This window comes from Saccopteryx leptura, chromosome 2, assembly GCF_036850995.1.
Source record: "Saccopteryx leptura isolate mSacLep1 chromosome 2, mSacLep1_pri_phased_curated, whole genome shotgun sequence".
Classification (NCBI taxonomy): domain Eukaryota; kingdom Metazoa; phylum Chordata; class Mammalia; order Chiroptera; family Emballonuridae; genus Saccopteryx; species Saccopteryx leptura.
The window spans coordinates 114,232,720-114,259,769 of NC_089504.1; the positions used below are offsets into that span (position 1 = coordinate 114,232,720).

A 27,050-nucleotide genomic window follows, 5' to 3' on the forward strand; every position below is an offset into this window, starting at 1 on the left:
GGGGATGCTTCCTGGGTGGTGCCTCAGGGAGGAGGGCTCATGAGTAACCTCCAGTCCTGACCGCTTCAGGTGAGACAGCCAGGGATGAGACAAGTTTTGACTAGGAAGGATGGTAATGGGAGCTCTACTGGGTAGGACTTGCCTGGGGAAGGTGAGGAGAAAGAAAGCCAGGCTGGCTGGCATTCAGGCCCTAGGTTGGGGGTAGCAGTGGACTGGAGGCCCCTGTAACTGGCCCATCCTTTCCTCATGTCCTGGATTGTCTGACCCATGTACTCCTTCCTGAGTGGGGACCAGCTAAGCAGGACCAGTGGTTGGGAAGCTGTTTCTGAGTTGGAAAGGCTGTGTGCTTGTGCAGGGTGTGGGAGGCGATCTAAGCTAAAGCCCTTGGCACTCTCAAGTGCTGTGTGTTGGCTTCAAGCCTTGCTCTACCACCTTTATCACCCATTTTCTTTTCCAATCCCCCTTTACCTCAGGGACCAGACACTAACACACCACAGACACCAACGTTTCTACCCTGCATTTTATTTAGTAGTTACAGTAGTGTTCTTGTGCTGGCTCATATGCATGTGGTCAGCTGGGGCCTAGGGTGGCTCTTTGCAAAGCCGTGGTACAAGCTAAGAAAGCCAGCCTTCTCAAGCCTGGGGCCAAATTCTCATCAGTGCTAGTCTCTGGAAAAATTAGGGACATTAACAGAGAAACATCACATGGGCGCACATCTGCGCACACACAACACTTTGCTTCAGATGCATCAATCCCTCACCTCCAATTCAACTCTAGACACATTATAAGAGATTTTTTTCCAGGATCTCGTCTTGCAGGAAAGCGGACTTGGAAACGTGGGGAGGGGAGGGAGGGGCAATAAGAGGGGCTCTGGCAAGCAGATCTGCTTGTCTGGGTGCCTACAGCAGAGCCCTTGAGGCAGGTGTCATGGGCCTGGAGGAAACCAAGCACTGCAGGTCTCCCCGCCCCTCACCTTCTTTAGAAACGAAAACCAAGAAACGGAAGCAAACTGAAACTCCCGTCATCCTACCTACCTTCTGGTAGTCTGTAGATAATGATCTAAGGAAATAAGCTTACATTTAAAATTAGAGAATAATTTGTATGATATACACTATTTACAAGGGTACCCTGCAAGAAGCAGGGAAGGTGAGACCGCCAGTCTGGGAGTTCCTAATCTCTTTTCATCCTGTTTCTGCTATGCCCACCCTTCAGCTCTTGCAGGGAGAGGGAGGAATTGGATTCTTTAGGAGGAAACAGGGTGGGACAGAGTCTAGTCACCAGGGCCTCAAGGTTACAGAGGGCCCAGTGGCTGCTGTGGCATGATGTCTGCCTTGGTATAACCAGGCCAAGTGGGGCGGATGGTCCCTGCTGTCCTTGCTCAGGTGCCTTGGATGACCCAGCCACACGAGTGCCCAGCAGAGTGGAGAGCTTGAGCAGCAAGTCTCTAATGCAGCTCAGAAAGGAACTGAGCCCAGTTAATGTTGTCAGGGCCTAGTAGGTCCTCTTCTAGGCCGGGGAAGCTGATGTCCAGCAGAATCTTGCTCAAGCTGTCATTCATTGTGTCCAGAACCAGGCCTTCTGTCAGGGAGCGGTTGGCTGAAAGGCTGGCAACCTGTGGCTCGGGGGAGCCCAGCTTGGGGACTTCTGTATTTGAGGGGGAAGAGCTGCCAAAGGGGTCAGGGTTGAGGTCAAAGGGCTGCTCAGAACTGAGTTCTCGGGGTGAGTCAAAGAGGGGGATACTTTTCAGTGGGGTGGTACTGAGATCCGTCAGGCCCAGGGATTCAGGTAGGGGGCCAAAGGCACCCTGGGGGGTTCGTACTGGGCTGAAATCAAGCCCCCCAACTTTGACTGGGGGTGTAAGCCTCCAGGATTCGGGGCTCAAGGGGAGGACAGATTTGCTCGGGGTGGAGGAGATGGGCAGTGTCTCCTTAATGGGTGTTTTAAAAGGTCCCCCCTCCTCCTGGGAGTAGCCAAACTGGGAGGCAGGCACACATGACTCTGAGGGGAGAGCAAGCTCTGTGGCCTGTCTTGAAGTCCCAGGAGCCTCTGAGAAGAGCAGCTCGGGTTCATCCACACAGGGAGGCAGTAGGTGCTGTTTCCTTCGAGACCGGCTCTTCTCCCTCCTCTCCCTCCGTTTAATCACGAGCATTTCAGAGACACACCGGGCTGGGGACCTGAGCCCACTATAGGACTTCTTGGGCCTCGGAGTGGGAGAGCGGGATGAGTCCTCCCAGGACTGAGAGAGCTCCTCTTTGACAGATGGGCACGGTGAGGGCCACTCGATCAGGGGCGGGCTTTCCACCTTGATGGGCCTCCCTAACTGTGGCGTCTCCTCCCCAGGCTGGATTTCCTCCTCCTTGATGGACTGAACTGGAAGCAGAGGAGACAGCCCTTCTCCAAGCAGGAGTTTCTCCTCTTTCACTGGCCCTGAAGTGGGAAGAGGGGCTACCCCGTCCTCAGCTAGCAGTACCTGAAAGGGAAGCAGGGACAAGGTGAAAGGGAGCTCTCGAGGCCTCGCTTCAACCCAGCCACCAGGCAGGACACAAGATGATGATTTAAAAAAGTGACACGATGCTACTAATCCTCTTTTTGTCTTTTTTTTTTTTTTTTTTTTTTTTTTGAGAGAGAGAGAGAATGAGAGAGAAAGAGAGAGACAGGAAGGGAGAGAGATGAGAAGCATCAACTCTTAGTTGTGGCACTTTAGTTGTTCATGGATTGCTTCTCATACATGCCTTGATCAGGGGGTTCCAGCGAAGCTAGTGATTCCCTACTCAAGCCAGCAACCTTGGGCTCAAGCCAGCGACCTTGGGCTTCAAGCCAGTGACCCTGCGCTCAAGCCAGATGAGCCCATGCTCAAGCCAGCAACCTTGGGGTTTCGAACCTGGGTCCTCCGCGTCCCAGTCCAATGCTCTATCCACTGCACCACCACTTTGGTCAGGCTCTTTTTGTCTTTCTAAAGTCTTAAAAAACTTTTTTTTTTTTTTTTTTTTTTTTAGCATTAGTGAGAGAGACAGAGAGAGAGCGTGCAATGAGAAGCATCAATTTTTTGTTGCAGCACCTTAGTTGTTCATTTACTGCTTTCTCATATGTGCTTTGACCAGGGGGCTCCAGCCAAGCCAGTGACCCCTTGCTCAAGCCAGTGACCTTTGAGCTCAAGTCTATGATCCCACATTCATTCAAGCCAGTGACTCTTCATTTAAGCTGGTGAGTCTGTGCGCTCAAGCCGGGGACCTTGGGGTTTTGAACCTGGGTCCTCAGTGTCCCAGGCCAACAATCTATCCACTGTGTTACCACCTGGTCAGGCCTCTTTTTTTTTGTCTTTTTAAAGTTTAAAAAAACGCCTGACCAGGCGGTGGCGCAGTAGATAGAGCGTCGGACTGGGACGTGGAGGACCCAGGTTCAAGACCCCGAGGTCGCCAGCTTAAGTGTGGGCTCATCTGGTTTGAGCAAAGCTCACCAGCTTGAACCCAAGGTCGCTGGCTCGAGTAAGGGGTCACTCGGTTTGCTGTAGCCCCACGGTCAAGGCACATATGAGAAAGCAATCAATGAACAACTAAGGTGTCTCAACGAAAAACTAATGATTGATGCTTCTCATCTCTCTCTGTTCCTGTCTGCCTGTCCCTATCTCTGCCTCTCTCTCTGTCTCTGTAAAAAAAAAAAAAAAAAAAAGCTAAAGTTTAAAAAAACTATTCAATATGAGAATATATGATGAAGGTGGTAGTTCAATTCCAGGAGGAAAAGATAGAGCACTTAATATGGTGCTGGCATAATTAGTATCTGTCAGAGAAAAAATAAAATTAGGTGCCTACTTTATACCAAAGACAAAAGAAAAAGTTAAAACACATAAATCCTGAAAGAGAATCTAGGAGACTACATGTACAATCTGAGGGTAGGGTGGCCTTCTTAACCAAGACTGAAAACCCAGAAGCTGTAAGAGAGAAGAGAGACATATATGACTATATAAAAATTTTAAATCTTATTGTGGCAAGAGAAACCATCCATGAAGTTAAGAAAAAATAGAAATTAAAAAAAAATCAGCATAAAAGACAGAAGATTAAAATTTTTTAGGCTAACATTTTTAACAAAGAACTCTTATAAATTATTAACAAAACCCTATGAAAAATAGGCAATGTCCATAAATAAGCATCTCACAGTAAACAATCCCAAGTGACCAAACATAACAAGAAATACTTACTAATAAACATTATACTCACTAATAAACAAAAAAGATGAAATAATTATATGTACACTAAATGGGTAAATATTAAAAGATTAATAATATCAACTGCTAGCAAAGACAAAGGTATTGTCATATATTGCTGGTGGAAATGTGAATTATCATAGATTTTTGGAAAACAACCTGGCAATATTTAGTAAAATTTAAAATACCTCGTTACTCAGCAATCTCATGCCTGGGACTTTATCCCGTAGAAATAAAAACACTAGTGAGAAAACACTTGCAGCCTGGCCAGAGAGCTCGGGTGGTAGAGCATCATCCCAAAGCACAGAGGCACCTATCTGGTCAGGGCTCATATGGGAACAGAGTGATGTTCCTGTCCTCTCCCCCCCCAACCCCCTCTAAAATCAATAAATAAAAACATTTTAAAGAAAATACTTGCAAAGATACCTGCTGCAATATTGTTCATAGGAAAAAGAACTAGAAACAAAATGTGTCCATAAAAGTGGAATGGTCCATAAAAATTATGGCATAGCCACACCATGGAATATTATGTGGCCATTAACTTTAAGTAGTATGAACGTTCATGTACCTCCTTGTGCCTCTTGACCATCCTGAGTACAATCGTACATGTGTCAGGCAACATTAAAAAAAAGCAGATGTAGCCTGACCAGCCGGTGGCGCAGTGGATAGAGCGTCGGACTGGGATGTGGAGGACCCAGGTTTGAGACCCCGAAGTCACCAGCTTGGACCCAAGGTCGCTGGCTTGAGCAAGGGGTTACTCGGTCTGCTGAAGGCCCACGGTCAAGGCACATATTAGAAAGCAATCAATGAACAACTAAAAGTGCCCCAGCGAAAAACTGATGATTGATGCTTCTCATCTCTCCGTTCCTGTCTGTTTGTCCCTATCTATCCCTCTCTCTGACTCTCGCTCTGTCTCTGTAAAAAAAAAAAAAAAAAGCAGATGTATGTTCTTCTTGTTTCTATAAACTGGTTATCAAACAAACATGATTTTAAGTTGCTAAAACTATTACTGGAACTAATTTCATTTTTTGAAAAAAAAAATCTTACTCTTGAGGGTCAGTGAGCATGAAAAAAAACTCACTACTCAAAGGGTTAAAAGATAGTGAGTTGGAGCTATGCCAAGTGACTTGGGAGCATTTCCATGAAGCAGAAGAGTATTTGTAAATACTCCCAGTTTCAATATTCTGTGTATTATGTGTGTATTTATAAAAAGGCTATGGCTATATATGTATGTTTATATACTAAGCATGCATAAAATATAGAAGTATAATAAACTGTTAACATGGATTATCTTTTCTTTTCTAATTAAGTGGGAGGCAGAGGCAGACTCCTGCACGCACCCAGAAAGGGATACACCTGGCAAGCCCTTACAGGGCAATGCCTTGCCCATTGGGTCCACTGCTCTGTTGCTTGGCAACCAAGCTATTTTAGCACCTGAGGTGAGGCCATGGACCTATCCTTAGAGCACAGGGCCAACTTGCTCAAACCATTTGAGCCATGGCTGAGGGAGAGGAAGAGAGAGAGAGGAAAGAAAAAGGAAAGAAAGAGAGGAGAGAGATGGGAGAAAGAGAAGAGAGAGAAGAGAAAGAAGCAAGAAGGGGGAGAGGAGGAGAAGCAGATGGTCGCTTCTCCTGTGTGCCCTGACCGGAATGGAACCCGTGATTTCCACATGCCTGGCCGATGTTTTACCGTTGAGCCAATCGGCCAGGGCCCAACATGGATTATCTTAAGGGGCAATGTGGGTAAAGGTGGAGGGGAAGCAAAAAGAAGAGGAAAAGGACTTCATTAAAACAAAAACAATATACATGCTACAACCTCATTTATGCATGTATGTACAATTATATATGGTAGAAGAAAAATAAAAGCAACCCAAGCCTCTAAATTCCAGAGCCCCTCTGTTTCCAACAGTGAAAAGGGTGGGGCCCTTTTCCTGCTTTGTTACAGGTCAGTTCCTGCTCACAAGAACTTCTCTACAGGGTTAGGTTCAGACCTGGTAACCCATCAAAATATGGTCTTAACTTACCCTCTGCACCTTCCTCTCAAACTAGACCAATGATACTTATCAACCAGGAGTTATTTCACAACCCTTGACCTCAAGAGGTATTTGGCAATGTCTGAAGACATTTTAATCTAATTTTCACAAGGGTTGGTAGGGGAGGCGCTCCTGGCATCTAGCGGGGAGAGACAAGGGATGCCTCTAAACATCCATCAGTGCACAGGACAGCCCCTCTTCACCGAGCCGGAATTATCCCGCCCTCAATGTCAATAGTAACGAGGCTGAGAAACCCAGAGCTAGGCTGAGCAGTTCATTCCACTATTACTGGGTACAGATCAGCATTTCCTGCCTCCATACTCTCCACTGTTGTCTGTTTACCTAAATCCACTTCTTTCTAAGACCTGCTTCCTTTGAAAACTCTTCCCTAACCATCCCAGTCCATCTATCATAATTACCTTGTCTGAATTTTTATAAACTCATCAGGTCTTTATGGGCCTTCTGACAGGACCAAATCCCCTTTTAACTTTTATAATGCTATTAAATTTTCCTTTGTTTTATTACCTTATCTATCCAACTAGATTTATTTTCTTCTCAAGAGACACTTACCAGGGTGCGGTTGCAAGATGTAGGTCCAAACATACTTAATCCTCAGAGGAAAACAGAAGCCACTCACCTTGGGGGCAATACGGACTCGCTTGCTGTGGCGGGCAAGCTCTGAGCTCATGAGTGAAGCGGCCAGGGGCAGTGGCACCTTTACTGAGGGCTGTAGCACCAGTGGCTGGTTCACTGGGAACTGAATGGGTACCAGGTATGAGCTGACCCGGGGTAGCAATGGCTTCATCTTCCGCCCTAGGGGGAAAAGGGAGAGATGAGGAGTAGGGGTCCAGGGAGACACCCCTTCTCAATCCCAGGAGCTGTGCTCTCCTCTGGGCTCAGATCCCTGAGCAAGGCATAGAATCCTGGAGTCTGATCCCCTAAAGCTATGCCCCCAGAACAAGGATGAGGCCTGAGGCCCACTCTCCCATACTAACGTGCGCCCAGTGGGAGTTCAGTTCTGATGGTCTCGTTCCGGCGGAGCTCGGGATTGGGTCGTTTCTGCTGCTGTGCGTGGCAGACAGGAAGAGAAAGAAACCTGCGTTACTAAGGAGGGGGAGAAGGCGGCAGAACCCACCGGCTGCTGTGGTACCGGACACTGAGCTAACTGACAGCCCAGAAACCAAAGCCGCTCTGGGAGGATACAGGTGAGCACAGCCACCAAAGCCTGGTTAGTGGGAAAGGGGGACAGCACACAGACATAAGGTGGCAGGTCCCAGCATCTCATCCATGTGTCCTCATCACCCCAGGGGATGCTAAAGCATGTGGCTCTCGGAGTGGCAAAGAAAAACCAGGGTGTGGCCTTGGCTGGTTGGCTCTGTGGTAGAGCATCAGCCCAGCGTGTGGGTGTCCTGGGTTTGATTCCTGGTCAGGGCACAGAGGAGAAGCACCCATTTGCTTCTCTACCCCTCCCCCTCTTGCTTCTCTCTTTCTCTCCCACTCTCTTCCCATCCTGCAGCCATGGCTCAATTGAAGTGAGTTGGCCCCAGATGCTGAGGATTGCTCCATGGCCTCCACCCCAGGCGCTAAGAAGAGCTCGGTTGCTGAGCAATGGAGCAACACCCCAGATGGGCAGAGCATTGCCCCCTAGTGGGCTTGCCAAGTGGATCCCAGTCAGGGCGCATGCAGGAGTCTGTCTCTCCGCCTCCCCTGCTCTCACTGAATAAAAAAAAAGAAAAACAAGGGTGAGAGAGAAAGCATGGCTGCCTGCCAGACTGACGCCATGCGCTGTGGTTGCTGTCTCACACCAAGCCTGTGGCATGTCCTCCTGCCATCACACCTGCTCTGCTGAGTGCACTTTCATGATGCCCATGTGAGGGGGAGTGGGGAGGAGCAGTGGGCATCTCCCTCTTCTGGGGAGAAGAGGTGACAGTCACAAATTCCTCATTCCCAGAAGCCTGGCGTGCTCTGTATTTAGGGCTGGCAGACACACAGCCAAGGCTCCCTTCCCCTGCTGAGGGTCCTGTCTCTGTCCACTAAAGCCATGCTGAGCAGTGAAAGGAAAACAAGGCCAAGCCCCGAGCCAGAGGGAAAGAATCTTACTGATTCCAAGTGCTTGGGCGATTGTGGAGACCCTGGTTCCTGTGGCTGGTGGTGGTCAGGCATTGTGGGAGAGAAACGAGATGAAGTTACCACCAGCACGGTCAACCAATATGACCACATTGGGAAAAGTGCCTCTTCCTGCCTGGTGCTGAGGGCCATCCTGGACAACTGTCCCTCCCAGCAGAACAGTTATGGGCACTCTGAAAACCCAGAACAATCGCTCATGAAGAAGTAGTTCTGCCGGCTCAGTTTCTGTTCTCCAGCCTAAAGGATGGCTTTTTAAAAACAAGGTTTCTTAGAATTTCTCTGTAAGAATCACCTCAGATGCTTGTTAAAATCTCTGGGCCCATCCCAGACCCAATGAATCAGAAGCCCCAAGACAGGGATGTGGGAAGCTCTATCTTAACAAGCATCCCAGGCAATTCTTATCCACAGGGCAGTTAGGGAAACACTGTCCCAGGAAGTCCTCTTATTTGGATTCAAGCAGTCCTGTCTATGGCCTGGTATAGCAACATAGTGTGTCATTTAGTATTTGTCAATTGTACTTAATTCAGTGAGTTTTATTCAAATCACCTATAGGTTACTTGCTTGCTTCCAACTTTCCCCGATCAGGTAAGATTATCACAAGGACCACTTGTTTCTTTTTGACGATATTAAGACCTCCAACTCTGGTCCCATTTAGAAGAAACTGGGACACTTACCTTAAATACTTGGTCCAAGGTCAAGTAGCGATTGGCATTGGGGTGAATGGTCCAAAAGGAGACCTTGCCATTGGCAGATGTCTCTCGAACAAACATGTCATGGAGAGACAGGTTATGGCGAATAGAATTCTGAAAGAAGAGACAACTGGTTATCAGCAATTTTAGCTTCAGAAACATCAGCTTTGATGTTTGCTGAGGGGAAATCAACCTCAGGCCTTGCCCGCTGTACCCAGCAAAGGCCTTGTCATGCGACCAATTCTCTCCCTGATCTCCATGCTGCAGAGCCATCCACCTCAGCCAGAAACCCGTCTATCCTATGGGGATAGACTGGTGCCATTTCTCAGGTGGGTGTTAAATGAAAGACCCAAATAGCTGTCAAGGGCTAGGAAAGAGGAGTGAGACTGTGAAGCAATAATCAAGGGCAAGATGGGTGAGTAAAGAAATGAAGAAACTAATAAATTTAGTTGAGGTAAGAGTGTGAAGTTAGAAGTTCTACTGAAAGGAAAACAAAACAAAAAACCTTTGGTTTGGAGCTGAGTATTTGTCAGTGGCTCCGAGCTGTGGCTGACATTACAGCGTGAGCTACAGTGAGTCCCAGGCGTTTCTGTGTCCCTATGAATAAAATGAAGGGGCAATCCTTGCCTTCTAGAAATTTTATGTGACATTAGAGGTGAATGAGGCCCGCAGACAGCACTGTTTTTAAAATACCTATTCAGAAACCTACTTAGGCCCTCTAGCTGCTGTTCAGTGCAGCACAACAGTGGGCTCACTGCTACGTTAGAGTCACAGTCAACCTTAGGTGCTGACAGATGGAAGTGGCTAGAGTTCTTATTGATGATTTTGCCTGGACTCAGCAGGATCAAGTCATAATTCAAAAGACACAATCGTTTTAATTCTAGCATCCTTTGTATTTAATGTTCTCTCAGCGCACCAGACACAAAGTGCTGCACATCTGTGTAGACAAACTGTCAGACCAGAGTGACCTCGACTTGGGTCGTTATGGAACACAGTACCTTCCAGCCTGGCTTGGCCATGTGCTTAAAATAGGGGAAGTGGTCCTCGATCCAAGTGTAGATGTCTTTCAAGGTCATGCGCTTCCTTTCAGTGCTGTTGATAGCAAATTGTATCATGGCCATGTAAGAGTACGGGGGCCGCTCGGACACAGAGTCCTGCCAGGATGCCGATGCTCCTGGGACCTCCTCAACCTGAGGGTGTGAGAAACCAGAGGGTGAGAGAAAGGAGAATGACACAGAAGAGTTCATAAGACATTCTCCAGCCTCCCTTAAAGAATATTCCCTAGAGAAACCCCTCATCCCATAAAAATCACACTAGAACAAGCTCATCCGAGACCACTATCCCATAGAATGCAAGTTCAGAATTAGGAAGGATCTTAGAGATGATCCAGTCCAGTCCCGAGATGTAGAACCACTTCTCTGTCTTAACGAATTTTGTTGAAGATATTACCCAATAGAAAGTGTCCAGTTTTTTTTTAAACTTATTTTAGAGAAAGAGAAATACCAATTTTTTGTTTTACTTGTTTATGCATTAATTGGTTGATTCTTGTATGTGCCCTGATCAGGGCTTAAACCTTCAACCTTGGCATATCAGGAAGATGCTCTAACCAAATGATCTATCCAGCCAGGAAGTGTAGTTTTTGGTAGTTAAAAACTTCTCAGGAGCCCTGGCCAGTTCGCTCAGCGGTAGAGCGTCGGCCTAGTGTGCGGAAGACCCGGGTTCGATTCCCGGCCAGGGCACATGGGAGAAGCGCCCATTTGCTTCTCCACCCCTCCGCCGCGCTTTCCTCTCTGTCTCTCTCTTCCCCTCCCGCAGCCAAGGCTCCATTGGAGCAAAGATGGCCCGGGAGCTGGGGATGGCTCTGTGGCCTCTGCCTCAGGCGCTAGAGTGGCTCTGGTCGCAACATGGCGACGCCCAGGATGGGCAGAACATCGCCCCCTGGTGGGCAGAGCGTCGCCCCTGGTGGGAGTGCCGGGTGGATCCCGGTCGGGCGCATGCGGGAGTCTGTCTGGCTGTCTCTCCCTGTTTCCAGCTTCAGAAAAATGAAAAAAAAAACAAACAAACTTCTCAGGAAATTTTGGGTGTATGTTATGATTCTTAAAACATTGATTTTACATAATAACCACACCCATTTTTCAGACCTGGGGGCCAAGAGGCCTCAGTCTTAGTCCTCTCCCATCCCCTTTCAATGTTTGTGTGAGAGAAATACTATATTTCCAAGTACAGGACAGAAAAATGTCTGCAAAGTACACATTTGATTAAGTCTTAGGCAAGGGTCTGAAAATTCTTTCTTTTTTTTTTTTTGTATTTTTCTGAAGCTGGAAACGGGGAGAGACAGTCAGACAGACTCCCGCATGCGCCCGACCGGGATCCACCCGGCACGCCCACAAGGGGCGATGCTCTGCCCACCGGGGGGTGATGCTCTGCCCCTCCTGGGCGTCGCCATGTTGCGACCAGAGCCACTCCAGCGCCTGGGGCAGAGGCCAAGGAGCCATCCCCAGCACCTGGGCCATCTTTGCTCTAATGGAGCCTTGGCTGCAGGAGGGGAAGAGAGAGACAGAGAGGAAGGGGGGGGGGGGGAGAAGCAAATGGGCGCTTCTCCTGTGTGCCCTGGCTGGGAATCGAACCCGGGTCCCCCGCACGCCAGGCTGACGCACCATCGCTGAGCCAACCGGCCAGGGCCTGAAAATTCATATTTTAAAAATACTAAGCTTTAAAAAATAAAAAAGGTATCGAGCTTTATTATATTTGTAAGTTTATATACTTAATTTATAAGTTTGTTATATTTGCATGTTTATATAAGTAACTTTATATAAAGTACACATTTTAAGTGAACGGTCCAATTTTTAACTTATATACACATCCATGTTAATGTTCACTTTTAAAAATTGTGGGATGAATGATTCAAAGGTATATACAACAGAATCTAGGTGTGCAGCGACTATGAAAAACAACCCCAGGCCACACACCTGGGTCAAATCAATTTTGATTGCTGGGGAAATATATAAAATTCACATCTTACTCACTTTATTTTATATTAAAAATCTTTTAAGAAAACTACCTGGTTAACAATGCTGTATTCCTTTCATACTGTTGGGCTGCTCCTTTAAAGTTTAAGCGGCTTTCCAAACTAAGACCTCTTCATCATTTCCTGAATAGTTACTAAGGGCGGAGCACTAAACTCAGTGCTGATAGAATAGGAGAGTCAAAGGAGTCTTTCCTCAAGGAATGGGTGGGCAAGATCCCAAGCAAAAAGGTAGCACAAAACTTATACAGAATTGCACTAAGTGAGCACTGATACTAGAACTTGCAAATTCTGCTGCACTGGCCGCTGAAGGTTCCCTGCATGGGCTCTGATTTCCCTAGTGACAGACAGTTCACCTTAACCTGACTCTGCTCCAGGTGCCGATTCTCCTTTCCCTCCATCTCTTGCTTGATGCTGCAGGAGCTCAGTCCATCCGAACTCATCTTTCCAAGCCATTGGATATTGGTCAAGCTGTTGTTAAGAGTGCAGCCTACTGCTTCACCGCCAGCTAAAGGGGAAATAATCCAAGATGTCACTTAGCTGCCTAATCTGATACCTGGTGGGCCCATCAAAACTAGAGGTTAGGGATCACCTCTCAAGAACTCTACCTTTAGGGAGAAGGGCCATACCTGTTGACTTTACTGTAGCCCTCAGGTACTCTGCCCCATTATGGATTCCAGGAGAAATTCAGGAGCCTGGTTCAAGTTGCATTTCTATCTGGGCCACACTGAGCCATAGAGATCAGTCAAAGCAACTTATAGAAAAGTTATTGAATATCTACACAGAGAGAACCACTTTTCCTCCTCATGCCTTAATTTTCTCCTTTAAGATGGAGAAAGATTCCTACTTCTTTATACAGTCAATGGGAAGGATAAACAGAAAAAATAAAGAAACCTTTTTCCAATACAAAGAAGGCAAGTAGAAGTGCTAAATGATAATTACAACTCTTTGGAAGGTGCCCAAAGGATCTGGGTCAAGGTTTCAGAATGATTTTCCCCTGGTTCAGGCTACATGCCTGTCTATTGCAGACATCAACATAACCGACTGCAGTCCTTGCCACCAAAGGGGAAAGGCTGAGCTCCTCACCACTTCGCCCTGCAGACCACATACCACAGTTCTCCCATCTCTGCCCGAGAAGGGCTCCAGGTGGTCTAGGAAGATTCACATCCATCGCTGCTGGTTTTGGTTTCAGGGGCTCAGTGATCACTTCTGTTCTCTTGGGATCCTGGCTGGTTTGGGCTTGAGGCTGGGATCCTGGAGGGTGACTGGGGGCTCCCCCACAGCTGATGAGGATGAATTTGTTGGGTCCATTGCTGCCACTCTCTTTTCCTTTGGCGGTCAATGCTGTGATGATGCTCTGGATATTGGCATTGTTGGGGACGGCCACCACTTGGGTGCTGGGCATGGTGGGGTGGTTAATAATCTTGATCCCAGCTGGAAACTTGCAAGAGGTGGACTCTGCCACCTCATCGGAGGCCTGCACCTGACCAAGCTCTTGTTGGGCAGGGGGCCTCTTAGCCTCCTCTTCCAATGTCTCACTTGGGGCATTTTGAACAGGAACGGGTAGCCTCCGTCTTTTGAGAATCAGTGGCCTATGGGGGCTGGTTTTCATTATGAATATGTGCTTTCACTCGCCATTGAGAATTACAAGCATGGATCCTGCAAAGTGGAAGGAGTGGCAGGATGTCGCAGATCTGTTAGGATGAGAAGGAGCTTCTGTTAGAGAGAGGCATTCCTCCTCCTACGACCAAGACTGCCATGAGTAATCCTTGGGCCTCTGTAAAGACCTCAGACAAGAAGGAGAGAAGTTGCATTGACAAAAGAAAGCTAAAACTGGAGCAAACAGAAGCCAATTCAAATGGGAAAAGTGGGACTGGTTGAATGTAGGTCAACACAGCCAAAGGTCTTCTGGAAGCCTGAGAATGTTTGTCTACAGAAACATGTGAGGCACTTACAAAAATGTAAAAATATCTATTATTGTCTACTAGAATATAGATCACTTGCTATGACTACAGGGACAGGAATGCTGGGATAGGAGGACATTTTGTAATTAAGAGTCCTGACAAAATCTGATCTCATAATCCATTCTAGGATTGAGCCTTTCTATTTTTATCTCATCTTAGTTTATAAATAAATGGATCAGTGCCAATAGAATCAGGGAAGAAAGGCGAGTTGTACCATGGCACCACTGCCACACTACTGAAGAAACCATCCTGTTCACAAGACCTCAGATAGAAGGGCAGCTGCTCTCTTCAGGGCCAACATGAAGGTGAGCAGGCTGTGCGCTGCGTAACAGGAAGGGGTGCTGTTTTAATTTCACAGGCTAGTATACTTGCATTGATTTTCAAACAGTACATTTTTCTTTCACAATTTGCAAAAATATTTATATAGTGACATTCTAAGTACTTGCAGGTCCTTATTCACATTTTAATTTTCTAAGCATGTTATTGTATTAATTTTTTTCTAGAACAAAGACTATACACCATATCTCCTGACTACTGAAATGTGCTGTTATCAATATGCTAAGGGGTTCTGTAATGTTAAAAAAACAACAACACAAAAACAGTTCTAGCTTTTAAAAATATTGTGCTAAATTTTTAAAAATCGTGCTTTGTTGATTTTAATAGATATATAGTATATTTGACCATTATGTAAAATTGTGTAATTCTATTTAGGGGTAATTTGGCAAAGGAACAGGCTGTCTGCTTTTTAGAACATTTGAACATCTCTAAAAATGATTGTTACACTCATGATATTTGCCATTTGCAAGGAGTTCACAAGCCCTTTCCACTGTCTTCTTCTTTTCCTCTATATCTAGGTTTTCTCCACCTTCAAATCTCAGTTTTACTTCTACCTCCTATCTCATCAAGCCTCCCTCCCTCCCTCCCTCCCCTATCAATCAGTAGATACTATTACCCCCTCTCCATCCCCCAGATATCTTCTCAGGCTTAATTTTCCCTTCTCTGCTTTGACCAGCTTCTTCCTATCATTGTCAACACTTTATCTAGCCCGGGAGCCTTCCAGAGTGGCTCCTCTGACCTCACCACCCCATCCTGACCAGAGAAACCTTGCAGGGTTCTCAAGAACCAAGAGAAGTATCCTTAAGAGGCTGATGTGGAGGCAGTGCGGTATCATGGTGAGAGCACCTGGAAGCAGAAAAGTGTGTGGACAGGTTTGTCTTTGACTTAATACAAAGTCAGCTCAATCTTCATCCCAGCCATAGTCTGCCTATGAAAGCAGGCTACCCCTGCCCTGGCAAGAACGCGGGCAAAGTGCGGAGGTCAAACTTTCAGGGAAAGCCGAGGGGTATTTTGAGAAAGAAATGCGGACAGGCCAGAGGGTGGGATGCAGAAAATAATTTGTGCCCTCGCTCAGACGTCCCCCTGAATGTCCTTAAGCCCTCACTGTTGTCCCGCGTCCTGCTGCCGGACTCCCTGCCCGCCGCACCCGAGCCCTTGCTGCGTGCCGGCGCCAACGCCCGGCCTCAGCCTCCATTCCTCGGCTCCCGCTCACCTCCCGACTGCGGTCGCCGCCGCTGCCGCGCTGTGGCTCCCAGGGCGGACTCCGGGCTCCTCCAGCCTGAGGGCCGAGCCAGGGTGCCGGCCGGGGACTCGCGCCGGGCCCGCCGGGTCCCCGGCGGTGCGGGAGGGGTGGGGAATCCCGGGGGATCCCGGGAGGGGAGGGGGTCCCGGTCTGGGAGTCGGGGGTGGGGTCGGGCACCGCAGCTTTCAGTTAGTTCCGCTGTTTGAAATTGGCGCCGGCGGAGCGTTGCGGTCACGTGACGGAGCGTTGCCAATAGGCGCCGGCTCTTGTCTCCGCGCTCCGCGGCGGCTGGAGGATCGGCGTCGGCGGCCGGGACGCCGCCTGGCGGGTAAGGCGGCTGGGCCGGCTCGTGGGGAGAGGGCGGCCCGGAGGGGGCTCGGAGGGCGCCGGTAGGGCTCCCGTGGTGGCAGGGCCGCGGGCAGCTGGGCGATGGCGGCGCCTGGGGCGGCCCCCTTGCCGGCTGTTGCTCGCACGGTCCCGGCTGCCCTAATCACCTCAGGGTGGGAGGATCCTCCCCGCCTCCCTCGGGCTCTTCCTACCTTTTCAAAGTCTACCCTAGTTGATTTCTTACTGCGGGAACTTGTAGACCTTATACCAGCAACTAACCATCGTCTAGTTTCCCGTACCAGATTGAGTAGTTGAGGACAGCATGTAATCTTACGCAAGATTCCAACATCTTAAAAAAAATTACACACCATAAACCTTACCTTCGCTCCGAATCTTCAAATACTGTCTCATTCACTCCACTCCGAATCTTTTATATATAGTGAAGTACTTTGTTAACTTAGTCAGTAGATTTTGTTGAGGACCTAATATGTGTCAGGCCCTGCTAGGATACACTGGCAGACGTTTCAGTTCACAGCCTATTGGGAGGAAAGAGGGAGCACAGATGTTTTGGGAGAATCAAATAAGCTAATAGAGAGTTATAACTGAAGTGATAAATTAGAGGTCAGTGATAACTGAGTATCTACAATAAGGAGAGTTTGCCTTAGGTAGGCCAGGAAAGGCTTTTCTGATGAACTAAAGCTTGGTAAGATCTTTTATGCAAAGAAGGGATGGAAACCCTCAAAGCTAAGGGAGTAAGGTCTGAAAGCCTTGTGAGCAGAGGGTGTGCTGTGAGATGAAGCTGGAACAGAGGAAGCAGGGCTCAAGTCATAACTGAAGAGCTGGTCCTTATCCAAATGTCAAAAATTTTTAGCAGAAGTGTCAAGATCAGATGCACATTTTTAAAAGGTCTCTGCAGGGGGTGCCAGAGTGGATTACAGTAGACCTGATAGGCCAGGCGTGGCCACAGTTTCTGCCCTGGGGCCAGATAAGAAAGAAAACTTTTTTCATGGGTGGACAAAATATAAAAACTAAAAAATGTTAAATACGCTTGACCAGGCGGTGGCGCAGTGGATAGAACATCGTACTGGGATGCGGAAGGACCCAGGTTCGAGACCCCGAGGTTGCGGGCTTGAGCGCGGGCTCATCTGGCTTGAACAACAACAACAAAAAAGCTCACCAGCTTGGACCCAGGGTCGCTGGCTCGAGCAAGGGGTTGCTCGATCTGTTGAGAGCCCGTGGTCAGGGCACATATGAGAGGGCAATCAATGAACAACTAGGGTGTTGCAATGAAGAGCTGGTGATTGATGCTTCTCATCTCTCTCTGTTCCTGTCTGTCCCTATCTGTGCCTCTCTGTCCCTCTCTCTGACTCTCTCTCTGTCCCTGTAAAAATAAATAAATAAAAATGTTAAATACAAAAACGATTCATTTAAGTAAACAAAATTTTATTATGTAATTTATGAATAAATGAGTGAAAAATTTAATATACAATATATTTTTAATAAAAATATATTTTAATAAAGATAAAATTACATACCGTATAAATATCCAAACTGTATCACAATCAATCAAAACAATATTTAATTAATAGAGTGAGCTTGAAAGGGTTATATTGCAAATAAAACAATTTGTTTTACAAACAGCTTGGACACATTTTCAGTTATCAGCTGCAGCTATTGTCTATGCTACAATGCCAGTTGATTCAGCACACTTGACCACAAAAATAATGAATTGTTTGACCTTCGGTGCGCACTGGCAAACTCCACCTAAAAGAATGTGGGTTTCACATCGCCGCTAAACGTCAAACAGTTCATATCGAGTACAGACAAGTGCAAAAGTTGTAAATCTTTATAATAGAATTTTTTTAAAAAATAAATATCGCAAATCCATTCGACCAATTATTGGAAGTAATCCTAGATTAGTCACACGCAGAATTCTTTTCCGCGTATCACTATCTTCTTAAATATCTTGATTTCCAATAATCAAAGACGCTTCCGCTTCTGAGTAGCTGAGACTTTAAAGTAGTGGAGAATATTAAAATTTTAATCAGGCCGCATAAACTCATTATGCGGGCCGGATCTGGCCCGCTGGCCGTATGTTGGCCATGCCTGAGATAGGCTATTGCAATTACCCATGCCAGAATTATTGGAACTTGAAGGCTGGCGGGGAGAGAGGGACATTATAGAAGACATGTTTAAGTGGTGTTTGGTCAGATGGGAGAGGGGAAAGGAAAATGTCAGGGTTTCTGGATGCATACCTGGATGAATGATGGTAACATTCTCCAAGCCAGGGCCCTGGAGGATAATCACATTTGTGGCCAGAGTATAAGGGAAATGAGCATGAATCCAGTTTTAAACATGTTACGTTTGAAGTGCATTTGAGACATCTAGTTGCTATCAAATAGGCAGTGGGTTATATAGGCCATGAATGTGAAAAATTCTAAGCTGAATATATAAATACTTAAGTCATCTATATCCAGGTGGTTATTGAGACATGAGCAGATGATTGTCTAAAAAATGTATACAGAGTGAGGAAGGCTCCAAAGCTCAGCCAGAGAGAAAAGCCTTAGAAAGGGACTTGACCTCTAATTACAGAAGAAAGGAGGGGATGGCTGCAAATATACCGTATTTCCCTATGTATAAGACGCTCCCATGTATAAGATGCACCTTAATTTTGGGGCCCAAAATTTGAAAAGTATTACATAAAGTTATTGAACCCAAGTTTTATTTATCTTTTTTTTTTTTAAAGATTTTATTTATTCATTATAGAGAGGGAAGAGAGAGAGAGAGAAGGGGGGAGGAGCAGGAAGCATCAACTCCCATATGTGCCTTGACCAGGCAAGCCCAGGGTTTTGAACCGGCAACCTCAGAATTTCCAGGTTGACACTTTATCCACTGCGCCACCACAGGTCAGGCCCTCATCTGTGTCTTAATGATGAATCACAGTCTTCAACAATGAGCGCAAAAACAAGCAGGAAATACAAGTAAAAAAAAATCTACAACCACTCTATAAGATGTGTCTTATATATGGGGGAATACGGTATGCAGTTTTCCATGCTTTCTGGTAAATATATTTTCTTGGATGTCTCCTGTATTCTTTGTGAAGTAGGAAATAGGTCATTTGTTGAGAGAGGAGAGTTCTAAAGTTTCAGGAAAGTGGAAAAGTTTTAAGATAATCTTTGTGGAAAATGAACTTGATACATAAATACAGTAGGATTGCTGCAGTAGTGTCCACTTCAAGCTGGTTAGTTTCAACCCTTCTCCCTGTACAGATTGCTACCTTGGGGGAAGAGGGGCTCCAGCCGAGCCAGTGACTTCTTGCTCAAGCCAGCAACCTGGTGCTCAGGCTGGATGAGCCTGCGCTCAAGCCAGCAACCTTGGGGTTTCAATCCTGGGTCCTCAGCATTCCAGGCCCATGCTCTATCCGCTGCGCCACCGCCTGGTCAGGCAGCACTATGGCTTTCTAATTGGGTTCCTGTTTCCTTTGTCGCCCCCTGCCCCCAACCCACCTTTTCTCACAAAGCTCCTCAAGTTACCCTTTAAAAGTATAAATCAGATTATGTTCCTTCTCCCTTTAGAACCTTTCAGTGGCTTCCTGTCACATTAGGAGTAATTAAGTCCATACTCCTTAACCTTGCCCATAAAACCTAGTTTTTATCACCTACCACTCTCCAGTTCAGCCTAACTGATCTTACTGTTCCTTGAGTAGATGTATTCCCACCTGTGGTCTTTGCATTTATTATTCTTGTAACCTGGATTATTCTTTGCGCACTCTTTCTGTTGTTTGCTTGCTCTTTATTTATTCAGGTCTTTGCTCAAATATCAGTTTTTCAGATTGGTTTTCTCTGACAGCCCTGTCTAAAATAGCACTCAGCCAGCTCAACCCCTTATCCTGTTTAATCACTTCCAGCTAGGAGGTAGGTGCCATAGGGTAGGAATTTAATTTGTATTCTGGTATATATTTTCAGCACCTGGACCAGTGTCTAGCACACAGTAGGTACTCAGTTAATATTTGTTGAATGAACAAATAGGTGTAGTATCTGTTTTGTCCCTAAAAATGTTAGTTTCGCCTGACTGGGCGGAGGCGCAGTGGATAGAGTGTCGGACTGGGATGCGGAGGACACAGGTTCAAGACCCTGAGGTTGCCAGCTTGAGCGCGGGCTCGTCTGGTTTGAGCAAAGCTCACCAGCTTGGACCCAAGGTCGCTGGCTTGAGCAAGGGGTTACTCGGTCTGCTGAGGGCCCACGGTCAAGGCACATAAGAGAAAGCAATCAATGAACAACTAAGGTGTCGCAAACTGATGATTGATGCTTCTCATCTCTCTCCATTCCTGCCTGCCTTGACCCTTTCTGTCCCTCTCTCTGTCTCTGATAAAAAAAAAAAAGTTTCTTTTCTTTCTTTCTTTTTTTTTTGTAAATTTAAAAACAATTTATTGATTTCAGAGAGAGGGGTGAAGGAGGGGGAGGGAGAGAGAAACATTGATTTGTTGTTCCACTTATTTATTTTTTTTAAATTTTTTTTATTTATTCATTTTAGAGAGGAGAGGGAGAGAGAGAGAGAGAGAGAGAGAGAGAGGAGAGATAGAGAGAGAGAAGGGGGGGAGCTGGAAGCATCAACTCCCATATGTGCCTTGACCAGGCAAACCCAGGGTTTCGAACCGGCGACCTCAACATTTCCAGGTTGACACTTTACCCACTGCGCCACCACAGGTCAGGCTGTTGTTCCACTTATTTATGCACTCATTGGTTGATTCTTATATGTGTCCTGATGTGGGATTGAACACCACAACCTTGGCACGGGTACATGGGAGCTTGTTATCAGGATGATGTTCTAACCAACTGACCTACCTGGCTGGGGCAAAATGTTAGTTTCTTGAGGGTAGGGACTTTCTCTTTTTTCTTTACCTATATCTCCTCTACCTAGTGATATAAGTCAGAATATGTTATTTTCTTTGTTGACAAAGAATGAGTCATGAGTGTATAGTGGAACCAATCTACCCTTCTGTGTGACTTTCTAGGTTTAGAATGCTCAGCTGCACCCCTCCCATTTAATGTTCTACCTATTGCGTTCTGTTCCACCATTACATTGACAAAGCCCTCATTAAAGTTGATCTGGTTACTAGATTCAGTGGATGCTTTCTCAGACTTTTTATTACTTTCTGGGTCCAGTTGACCCTGCCTCTGTCTCCAGCCTCCCATCTCCACGGAGAGCCCAGGTTCAGGCCTCATCATTTTTCACTTTGGTAACACAGTACCCTCCTAAAACTGGTCCTCCTACTTCTAGGATCCTTGTTTTTTCTCTTTTGACACTGTTGCCAAGATGATCTTTTGTTTTTTGTTTTTTTTTCCTTTTTTGTTTTTTTACAGAGAGAGAGTCAGAGAGAGGGATAGACAGGGACAGACAGACAGGAACGGAGAGAGATGAGAAGCATTGATCATCAGTTTTTCATTGCGTGTTGCAACACCTTAGTTGTTCATTGATTGCTTTCTCTTATGTACCTTGACTGCGGGCCTTCAGCAGACTGAGTAGCCCCTTGCTTGAGCCAGCGACCTTGGGCTCAAGCCGGTGAGCTTTTGCTCAAACCAGATGAGCCTGCACTCAAGCTGGCGACCTCAGGGTCTTGAACCTGGGTCTTCCACATCCCAGTCTACATTCTATCCACTGCGCCACTGCCTGGTCAGGCCAGGATGATCTTTCTAAAAGACAAAAAGCAATTATGCATTATGAGACAATTGAAAATTTGAACATTTGATAATATTAAATAATTTACATATATGTTATATTAATGGAAATTATGTAATGAATGGGAATATTGTATTTTCTTCAGTTATATATAGGGCTAGGGAATGTGGTTAGGGATGTGGATGGGTCAGGACTGGCCATGGGTTGATTGTTACTGGAGCTGGTTGATCGGTACATGGGAGCTCATTATATTATTATTTTTTATTTTTTTACAGAGACAGAGAGAGAGTCAGAGAGAGGGATAGATAGGGACAGACAGACAGGAACGGAGAGAGATGAGAAGCATCAGTCATTAGTTTTTTGTTGTGACACCTTAGTTGTTCATTGATTGCTTTCTCATATGTGCCTTGACCGCGGGCCTTCAGCAGACCGAGTAACCCCTTGCTGGAGCCAGCGACCTTGGGTCCAAGCTGGTGAGCTTTGCTCAAACCAGATGAGCCCGCATTCAAGCTAGCAACCTCGGGGTCTCAAACCTGGGTCCTCCTCATCCCAGTCCAACGTTGTATCCACTGCGCCACCGCCTGGTCAGGCTCATTATATTATTTAATCTACTTTTGTATATGTTCAAAATTATCTGGGGGAAAAGTTAAGAAACAGTCCAAGTATGATCATATTTTTTTTTCCTTGAAATTATTCAGTAAATAGGCTAAAATTCAAACTCATGTGGTACACCTGGTTTTTCTGAACTAACATTGACACCATGTTTGGCCTCAATTCATGCCATTCATCTTTTCATACGTTGTATCCAGCTCCATGGGGTCTGTGATCCCTGAACACATAATATGCTCCTTCATGTCTTTGTGCTGTGTAGGTGCTGCTCCTGGGTGTGGAGTGCCTACCCTCGTTGCTTTTTGCCTTTCCCTTGCCCTTCATACCTAGGTCAGCTGCCACTCTCTCTAGAAAGCTTCCCCCGCGGTGAGTGGAAGCATTGGTTCCGTTATTGTAATTGTCTCTCCTGACCCTGGCTGGATAGCTCAGTTGGTTGAAGCATTGTCCCAAAGCACAGAGGTTGCCAGTTCAATCCCTGGCCGGAGCACATACAGGAACAGATTGATGTTCCTGTCTCTGTCTCTGTCTCTCTCTCTCTCTCTCTCCCCCTCTCTCTAAATAAAATTAAATTAAATTAAATTAAAATTAAAAAGAAAAGTAATTGTCTCTCCTGCTGTTGGACTCTCAACTCTTTGAAACAGGGACAGTCTGACTTCTGTGTCCCTACAAGTGCTTGGCACTCTATAAATGATAGTAGAAAAAGTAATTTTTAAATTCCCAACACCCAGCATAGCACTTAACACATGCTTGACATGTGTTCATTGAGCAAATGTTGAATGTGAACTACTGTGTTTTAACTTGATGGTGTAGGTTAGGTCACTATACTCCTTGCAACTTTCGGTGTGAGTGGTGAGTTGATAGTAGAACTAGCTGGCAGGGTATAAGGAAGAGCTTTTGTTTCTTCTCTGCAGGCATGGGTTGGAATTGGAGCCTCTCCTTGGACTTGACTACAACCAGCACCATGTGGTTACTAATTGCTCTTCATTTACTTATTGATGCCTCCCAGAAAAAAACGCCGCGGAACGTCCCAGAAAGCCCAGCTGCTATTCCACCAACAACCACTGGAGGGCCCCAAGCACCACTATGCATCGCCACAGCTTCCTATCACCCACACTAGACAGGTGCCCAGCAAGCCCATTGACCACAACGTCATCACTTCCTGGGTAGGCCATGGGATTCTTACTTTGACTTTTACTGTTAGGCTTCTCAGAATACTGACTCTTCTGTCCCTGAACAAGGGTTTCTAAAGAGTAAGATGCATAGGGGCAGGGATAAGAAGGCAATATGCTGTATTGTAAGCCATCTCTTCTGGTGTATCTTCTAAGTTAGAAAAGTTCCACTTGGGTTGGTGGGAATTGGAGTCTTCCCCCCACCCCACATTCCTCTGAAAGAGTTTAGTAAAAAAGTTTCACTACCCAGTAGCTCGGGGAGAAAGCCAGGTAAATGGCAGAACTAGTAAAAAATGAGATTGTTTTCTGAGCTTCATGAAAGAGGTATTTAGCTAAGTACTGTATTTACTGTTTAATAGAGTGAACCTTGGGAAAAAAACACAGAAATGGCCTATGTCATATTTTGACGGCTTAAAAGCCCTGGGAAGTAGTATAGCAAAAGGACCAGACAAAAGCATAAAATTTGCTTAGGAGGGCTTAATAAATATAACTTGTTCAGGATTGCTTAGAAGAACCTTAATACTTGGTTCATGCTTGTAGAAAAAACATAAATGTTAGAATCCTGAGGGTAAGAAGAGGAATGAACATTTATTGAGAACTCATTACATGCCAGGTCCTGTGCTACTTGCTCTCTACCAACACTCTCACTCCCTCTTCTTGCACCCAGCCATTCATTCTTTACCAGGGCCTTTGTGCAGGTAGTCTGCTAGGTGCTGGGATCAGATCAATGGTAAATAAGACTGCTGGTCTCGCCTGACCAGGCAGTGGCACAGTGGATAGAGCGTCGGACTGGGAAGCAGAGGACCCAGGTTCGAGACCCCAAGGTTGCCATCTTGAGCATGGGCTCATCTGGTTTGAGCAAAGCTCACCAGCTTGGACCCAAGGTTGCTGGCTCGAGTAAGAGGTCACTTGGTCTGCTGTAGCCCCACTGTCAAGGCACATATGAGAAAGCAATCAATGAACAACTAAGGTGTCGCAATGAAAAACTAATAATTGATGTTTCTCATCTCTCTCTGTTCCTGTCTGTCTGTCCCTGTCTATCCCTCTCTCTGACTCTCTCTCTCTGTCTCTGAAAAAAAAAAAAATTGGTCTCCTCAAAGTTTAAAGGGAGTTAAGTTGCAGCTGTGTGATGTGATAAAGAAAAAGAGGCATTGTGGCCCTGGCCAATTGGTCAGCAGTAGAGCGTCAGCCCAGTATGTGGAAGTACTGGGTTTGATTCCTGGCCAGGGCACACAGGAGAAGTACCCATCTGCTTCTCCATCATTCCCCCTCTCCTTCCTCTCTGTCTCTCTCTTCCTTCTGGCAGCCTGGGCTCCACTGGAGTAAAGTTGGCCCGGGCGCTGAGGATGGCTCCATGGCCTCTGCCCCAGGTGCTAGAATGGCTCCAGTTGCAACAGAGCAACGCCCCAGATGGGCAGAGTATCGCCCGCTGGTGGGCATGCCAGGTGGATCCTGGATGGGCACATGTGGGAGTCTGTCTGACTGCCTCCCCATTCCTAACTTTGGAAAAACACACACAAAAAGAAAAAGAGGCATTGTCCCCTTCCTTACATGAGGAAATGGAAAAGCATAGAGATTAAATAGGTTGATCAAAATTAGTATCTTCATATCTCTTTCTAATATCTCAGACAGGTGTTTTTGTTTTGTGTCCTTCAAAATAGTGGGTCTCATTTAGGATTCTGGCCTCTGGTCATTAGAAATAATTTCCTCTCTTAGGTTTGCTTGGTATGTGGCTCTCCTCACCTTTCTTTGTTGATCCTTAGGTATCACCTCAGTTTGATACAACAGCAGAAAGCTGGTTCCCAGCCAACAGGAAACGGAAACATCATCACCAAGACCAGGCAAGACGTTCAAGTCGAAGATCTAACACCTCCAAGTTTCCACATCTAACATTTGAGAGTCCACAGTCTTCTAGTTCAGCCACACTTGGAAGCCCCTTAACCCGGGAGTGCCCCAATCATTCAGAGGACATTTCCGGAAGGCACTTAGTTCCAGTGCTCAGTCCCCAAAGCTGTGGGGAACAGTCAGCACATGCACTTGAAAACTTACCTTATATGTTCATTGCACCTGATATCCAGACCCCAGAGTCGTCTTCTGTGAAACAGGTGCCTGCTCCCACAGATCAGAGGGAAAACAGCCTGCTACACTGCTCCCTTCACTCTAGTACTCCTGAGAGCCCAGAACCTGGGCCTGTCCTGGTTAAAGACACTCCTGAGGAGAAGTATGGCGTAAAAGTCACGTGGAGGAGACGACAACACCTGTTTACTTACCTCAGGGAGAGAGGGAAGCTGAACAAAAGCCAGTTCCTTGTGAAAAACTGACACGATTTCTCAGACATCAGTAATCTCAAGAAACTGATTGCTGCTGTTCATAGAGCTGCTAAAGTTACTTTTTTTGGCTCATAGAAGAGTACATCAATAAATTGAAATGGGCCTGACCAGGCAGTGTCGCAGTGGATAGGGCGTCGGACTGGGATGCAGAGGACCCAGGTTTGAGACCCCGAGGTCGCCAGCTTGAGTGTGGGCTCATCTGGTTTGAGCAAAGCTCACCAGCTTGGACCCAAGGTCACTGGCTTAAGCTAGGGGTTACTCAGTCTGCTGAAGGCCCGTGGTCAAGGCACATATGAGAAAGCAATCAATGAACAACTAAAGTGTTGCAACAAAAAAACTGATGATTGATGCCTCTCATCTCTCTCTGTTCCTGTCTGTCTGTCCCTCTCTCTCTCTCTCTGTCTCTGTAAAAAAAAAAAAAAAAAAAAAATTGAGATGGAAATAATACCAGTAATATCAACAAAAAGAAGGTATTTTAACCAGATCCTTAGAGTTATAAAGTAATTCAGTTCCCAGATTTGCTTTTTAAAATATCATAAACAGTTTTTAGTGTCAAACAGTTTACTTTATATTTTTCTCATGTTAACTGTTTAAAAAATTTAAATATCTTACAGTAACTGCTTAAAGTGTATGTAAATGGTTGCAGAAGGTTTTTAGAGAATACTGCTTCTGACTGCCAATAATGCAGCAACACTGCCTCCTCCACCAAAGGTCTTTCTTAATTGTTTGCTTTAATCACTACTCAATCCTTTAATCACCTCATTCAAACCAATTTATTCCACATTTTTGAGTACCAACTGTTGGGCTTAGTGACAGCTTCCTCTGTGATCTAATGGACAGAAAAAAATCAAAGCAAATTCTGTGACTTTATAGCTGAACTTCCACCCGTGCAACTTTGGCTCTTCTGCTGAAACAAGACAAAAGGGCAGCAAGCCCTGTTTTAGTGATTGCGGTAGAATTGGGGAGATAAAGGGGACATGGATAAGTTATTTGGGTATGCTATGTTTTATTTTTTATTTCCAACCAGTGAAATCTGTAAATATTAAATAGGGTAGCAAAATGATTTCTTGGAGTAACTTTAAAATGTATGTAAATAAATGTGGAAACGTTTCAGTGAATACTACTTATTGCAATTAATGCAGAGCTGCCCAGTCACAAAATATCTCTGTTGTTCTTTTACCACTACAAAGACCATCTGTTCAACTCCACTCAGCTTTAGGAACCTACTTTGACCTAGCCAGTGGTGGCACAGTGGATAGAGTGTCAACCCCAGCACTGAGATCCGGCTGGATCCCCAGTCAAGGCACATATGAGAAGCA

The 27,050-nt window shown here is 46.0% G+C and overlaps 2 protein-coding genes across 7 annotated transcripts; one reads left to right on the forward strand and one right to left on the reverse strand.

Moving 5' to 3' along the window:
* Positions 1-519: 519 nt before the first annotated feature.
* On the reverse strand, positions 520-15,760 carry FOXM1 (forkhead box M1). 5 transcript variants are annotated; one of them, XM_066368581.1, is made up of 9 exons: positions 15,588-15,760; positions 13,185-13,768; positions 12,437-12,582; positions 10,048-10,239; positions 9,035-9,163; positions 8,334-8,378; positions 7,229-7,298; positions 6,871-7,046; positions 520-2,470 (listed from the first exon to the last, which is right to left on the reverse strand). In XM_066368581.1, exons 2-9 carry the CDS (start codon positions 13,684-13,686, stop codon positions 1,445-1,447), a joined length of 2,286 nt encoding a protein of 761 aa, XP_066224678.1. In that variant the 5' UTR covers positions 13,687-13,768; positions 15,588-15,760; the 3' UTR covers positions 520-1,444. The 5 variants fall into 5 exon arrangements, with proteins under 5 accessions (XP_066224678.1, XP_066224677.1, XP_066224676.1 ...); XM_066368580.1 differs by having other exon boundaries at positions 7,229-7,295; positions 12,431-12,582; XM_066368579.1 differs by having other exon boundaries at positions 12,431-12,582.
* RHNO1 (RAD9-HUS1-RAD1 interacting nuclear orphan 1) lies at positions 14,247-26,849 on the forward strand. Of its 2 annotated transcripts, none has more exons than XM_066368585.1 (3): positions 14,247-14,343; positions 23,144-23,395; positions 25,165-26,849. In XM_066368585.1, exons 2-3 carry the CDS (start codon positions 23,228-23,230, stop codon positions 25,720-25,722), a joined length of 726 nt encoding a protein of 241 aa, XP_066224682.1. In that variant the 5' UTR covers positions 14,247-14,343; positions 23,144-23,227; the 3' UTR covers positions 25,723-26,849. The 2 variants fall into 2 exon arrangements, with proteins under 2 accessions (XP_066224682.1, XP_066224681.1); XM_066368584.1 differs by lacking the exon at positions 14,247-14,343 and adding an exon at positions 15,883-15,945.
* Positions 26,850-27,050: the final 201 nt, after the last annotated feature.

Bases quoted from the DNA above. Each gene is read 5' to 3' on its own strand.
- FOXM1 (XM_066368579.1), bottom strand. From the start codon at position 13,686: ATGAAAACCAGCCCCCATAGGCCACTGATTCTCAAAAGACGGAGGCTA. The intron at 8,379-9,034 runs GTAAGTGTCCCA...GACCACCACCAG, and splicing joins CCTTGGACCAAGTATTTAAG to CCACAGGAACCAGGGTCTCC. The intron at 7,047-7,228 runs GTTAGTATGGGA...TTTTCCCCCTAG, and splicing joins TGAACTCCCACTGGGCGCAC to GGCGGAAGATGAAGCCATTG.
- RHNO1 (XM_066368585.1), top strand. From the start codon at position 23,228: ATGCCTCCCAGAAAAAAACGCCGCGGAACGTCCCAGAAAGCCCAGCTG. The intron at 23,396-25,164 runs GTAGGCCATGGG...GTTGATCCTTAG, and splicing joins ACAACGTCATCACTTCCTGG to GTATCACCTCAGTTTGATAC.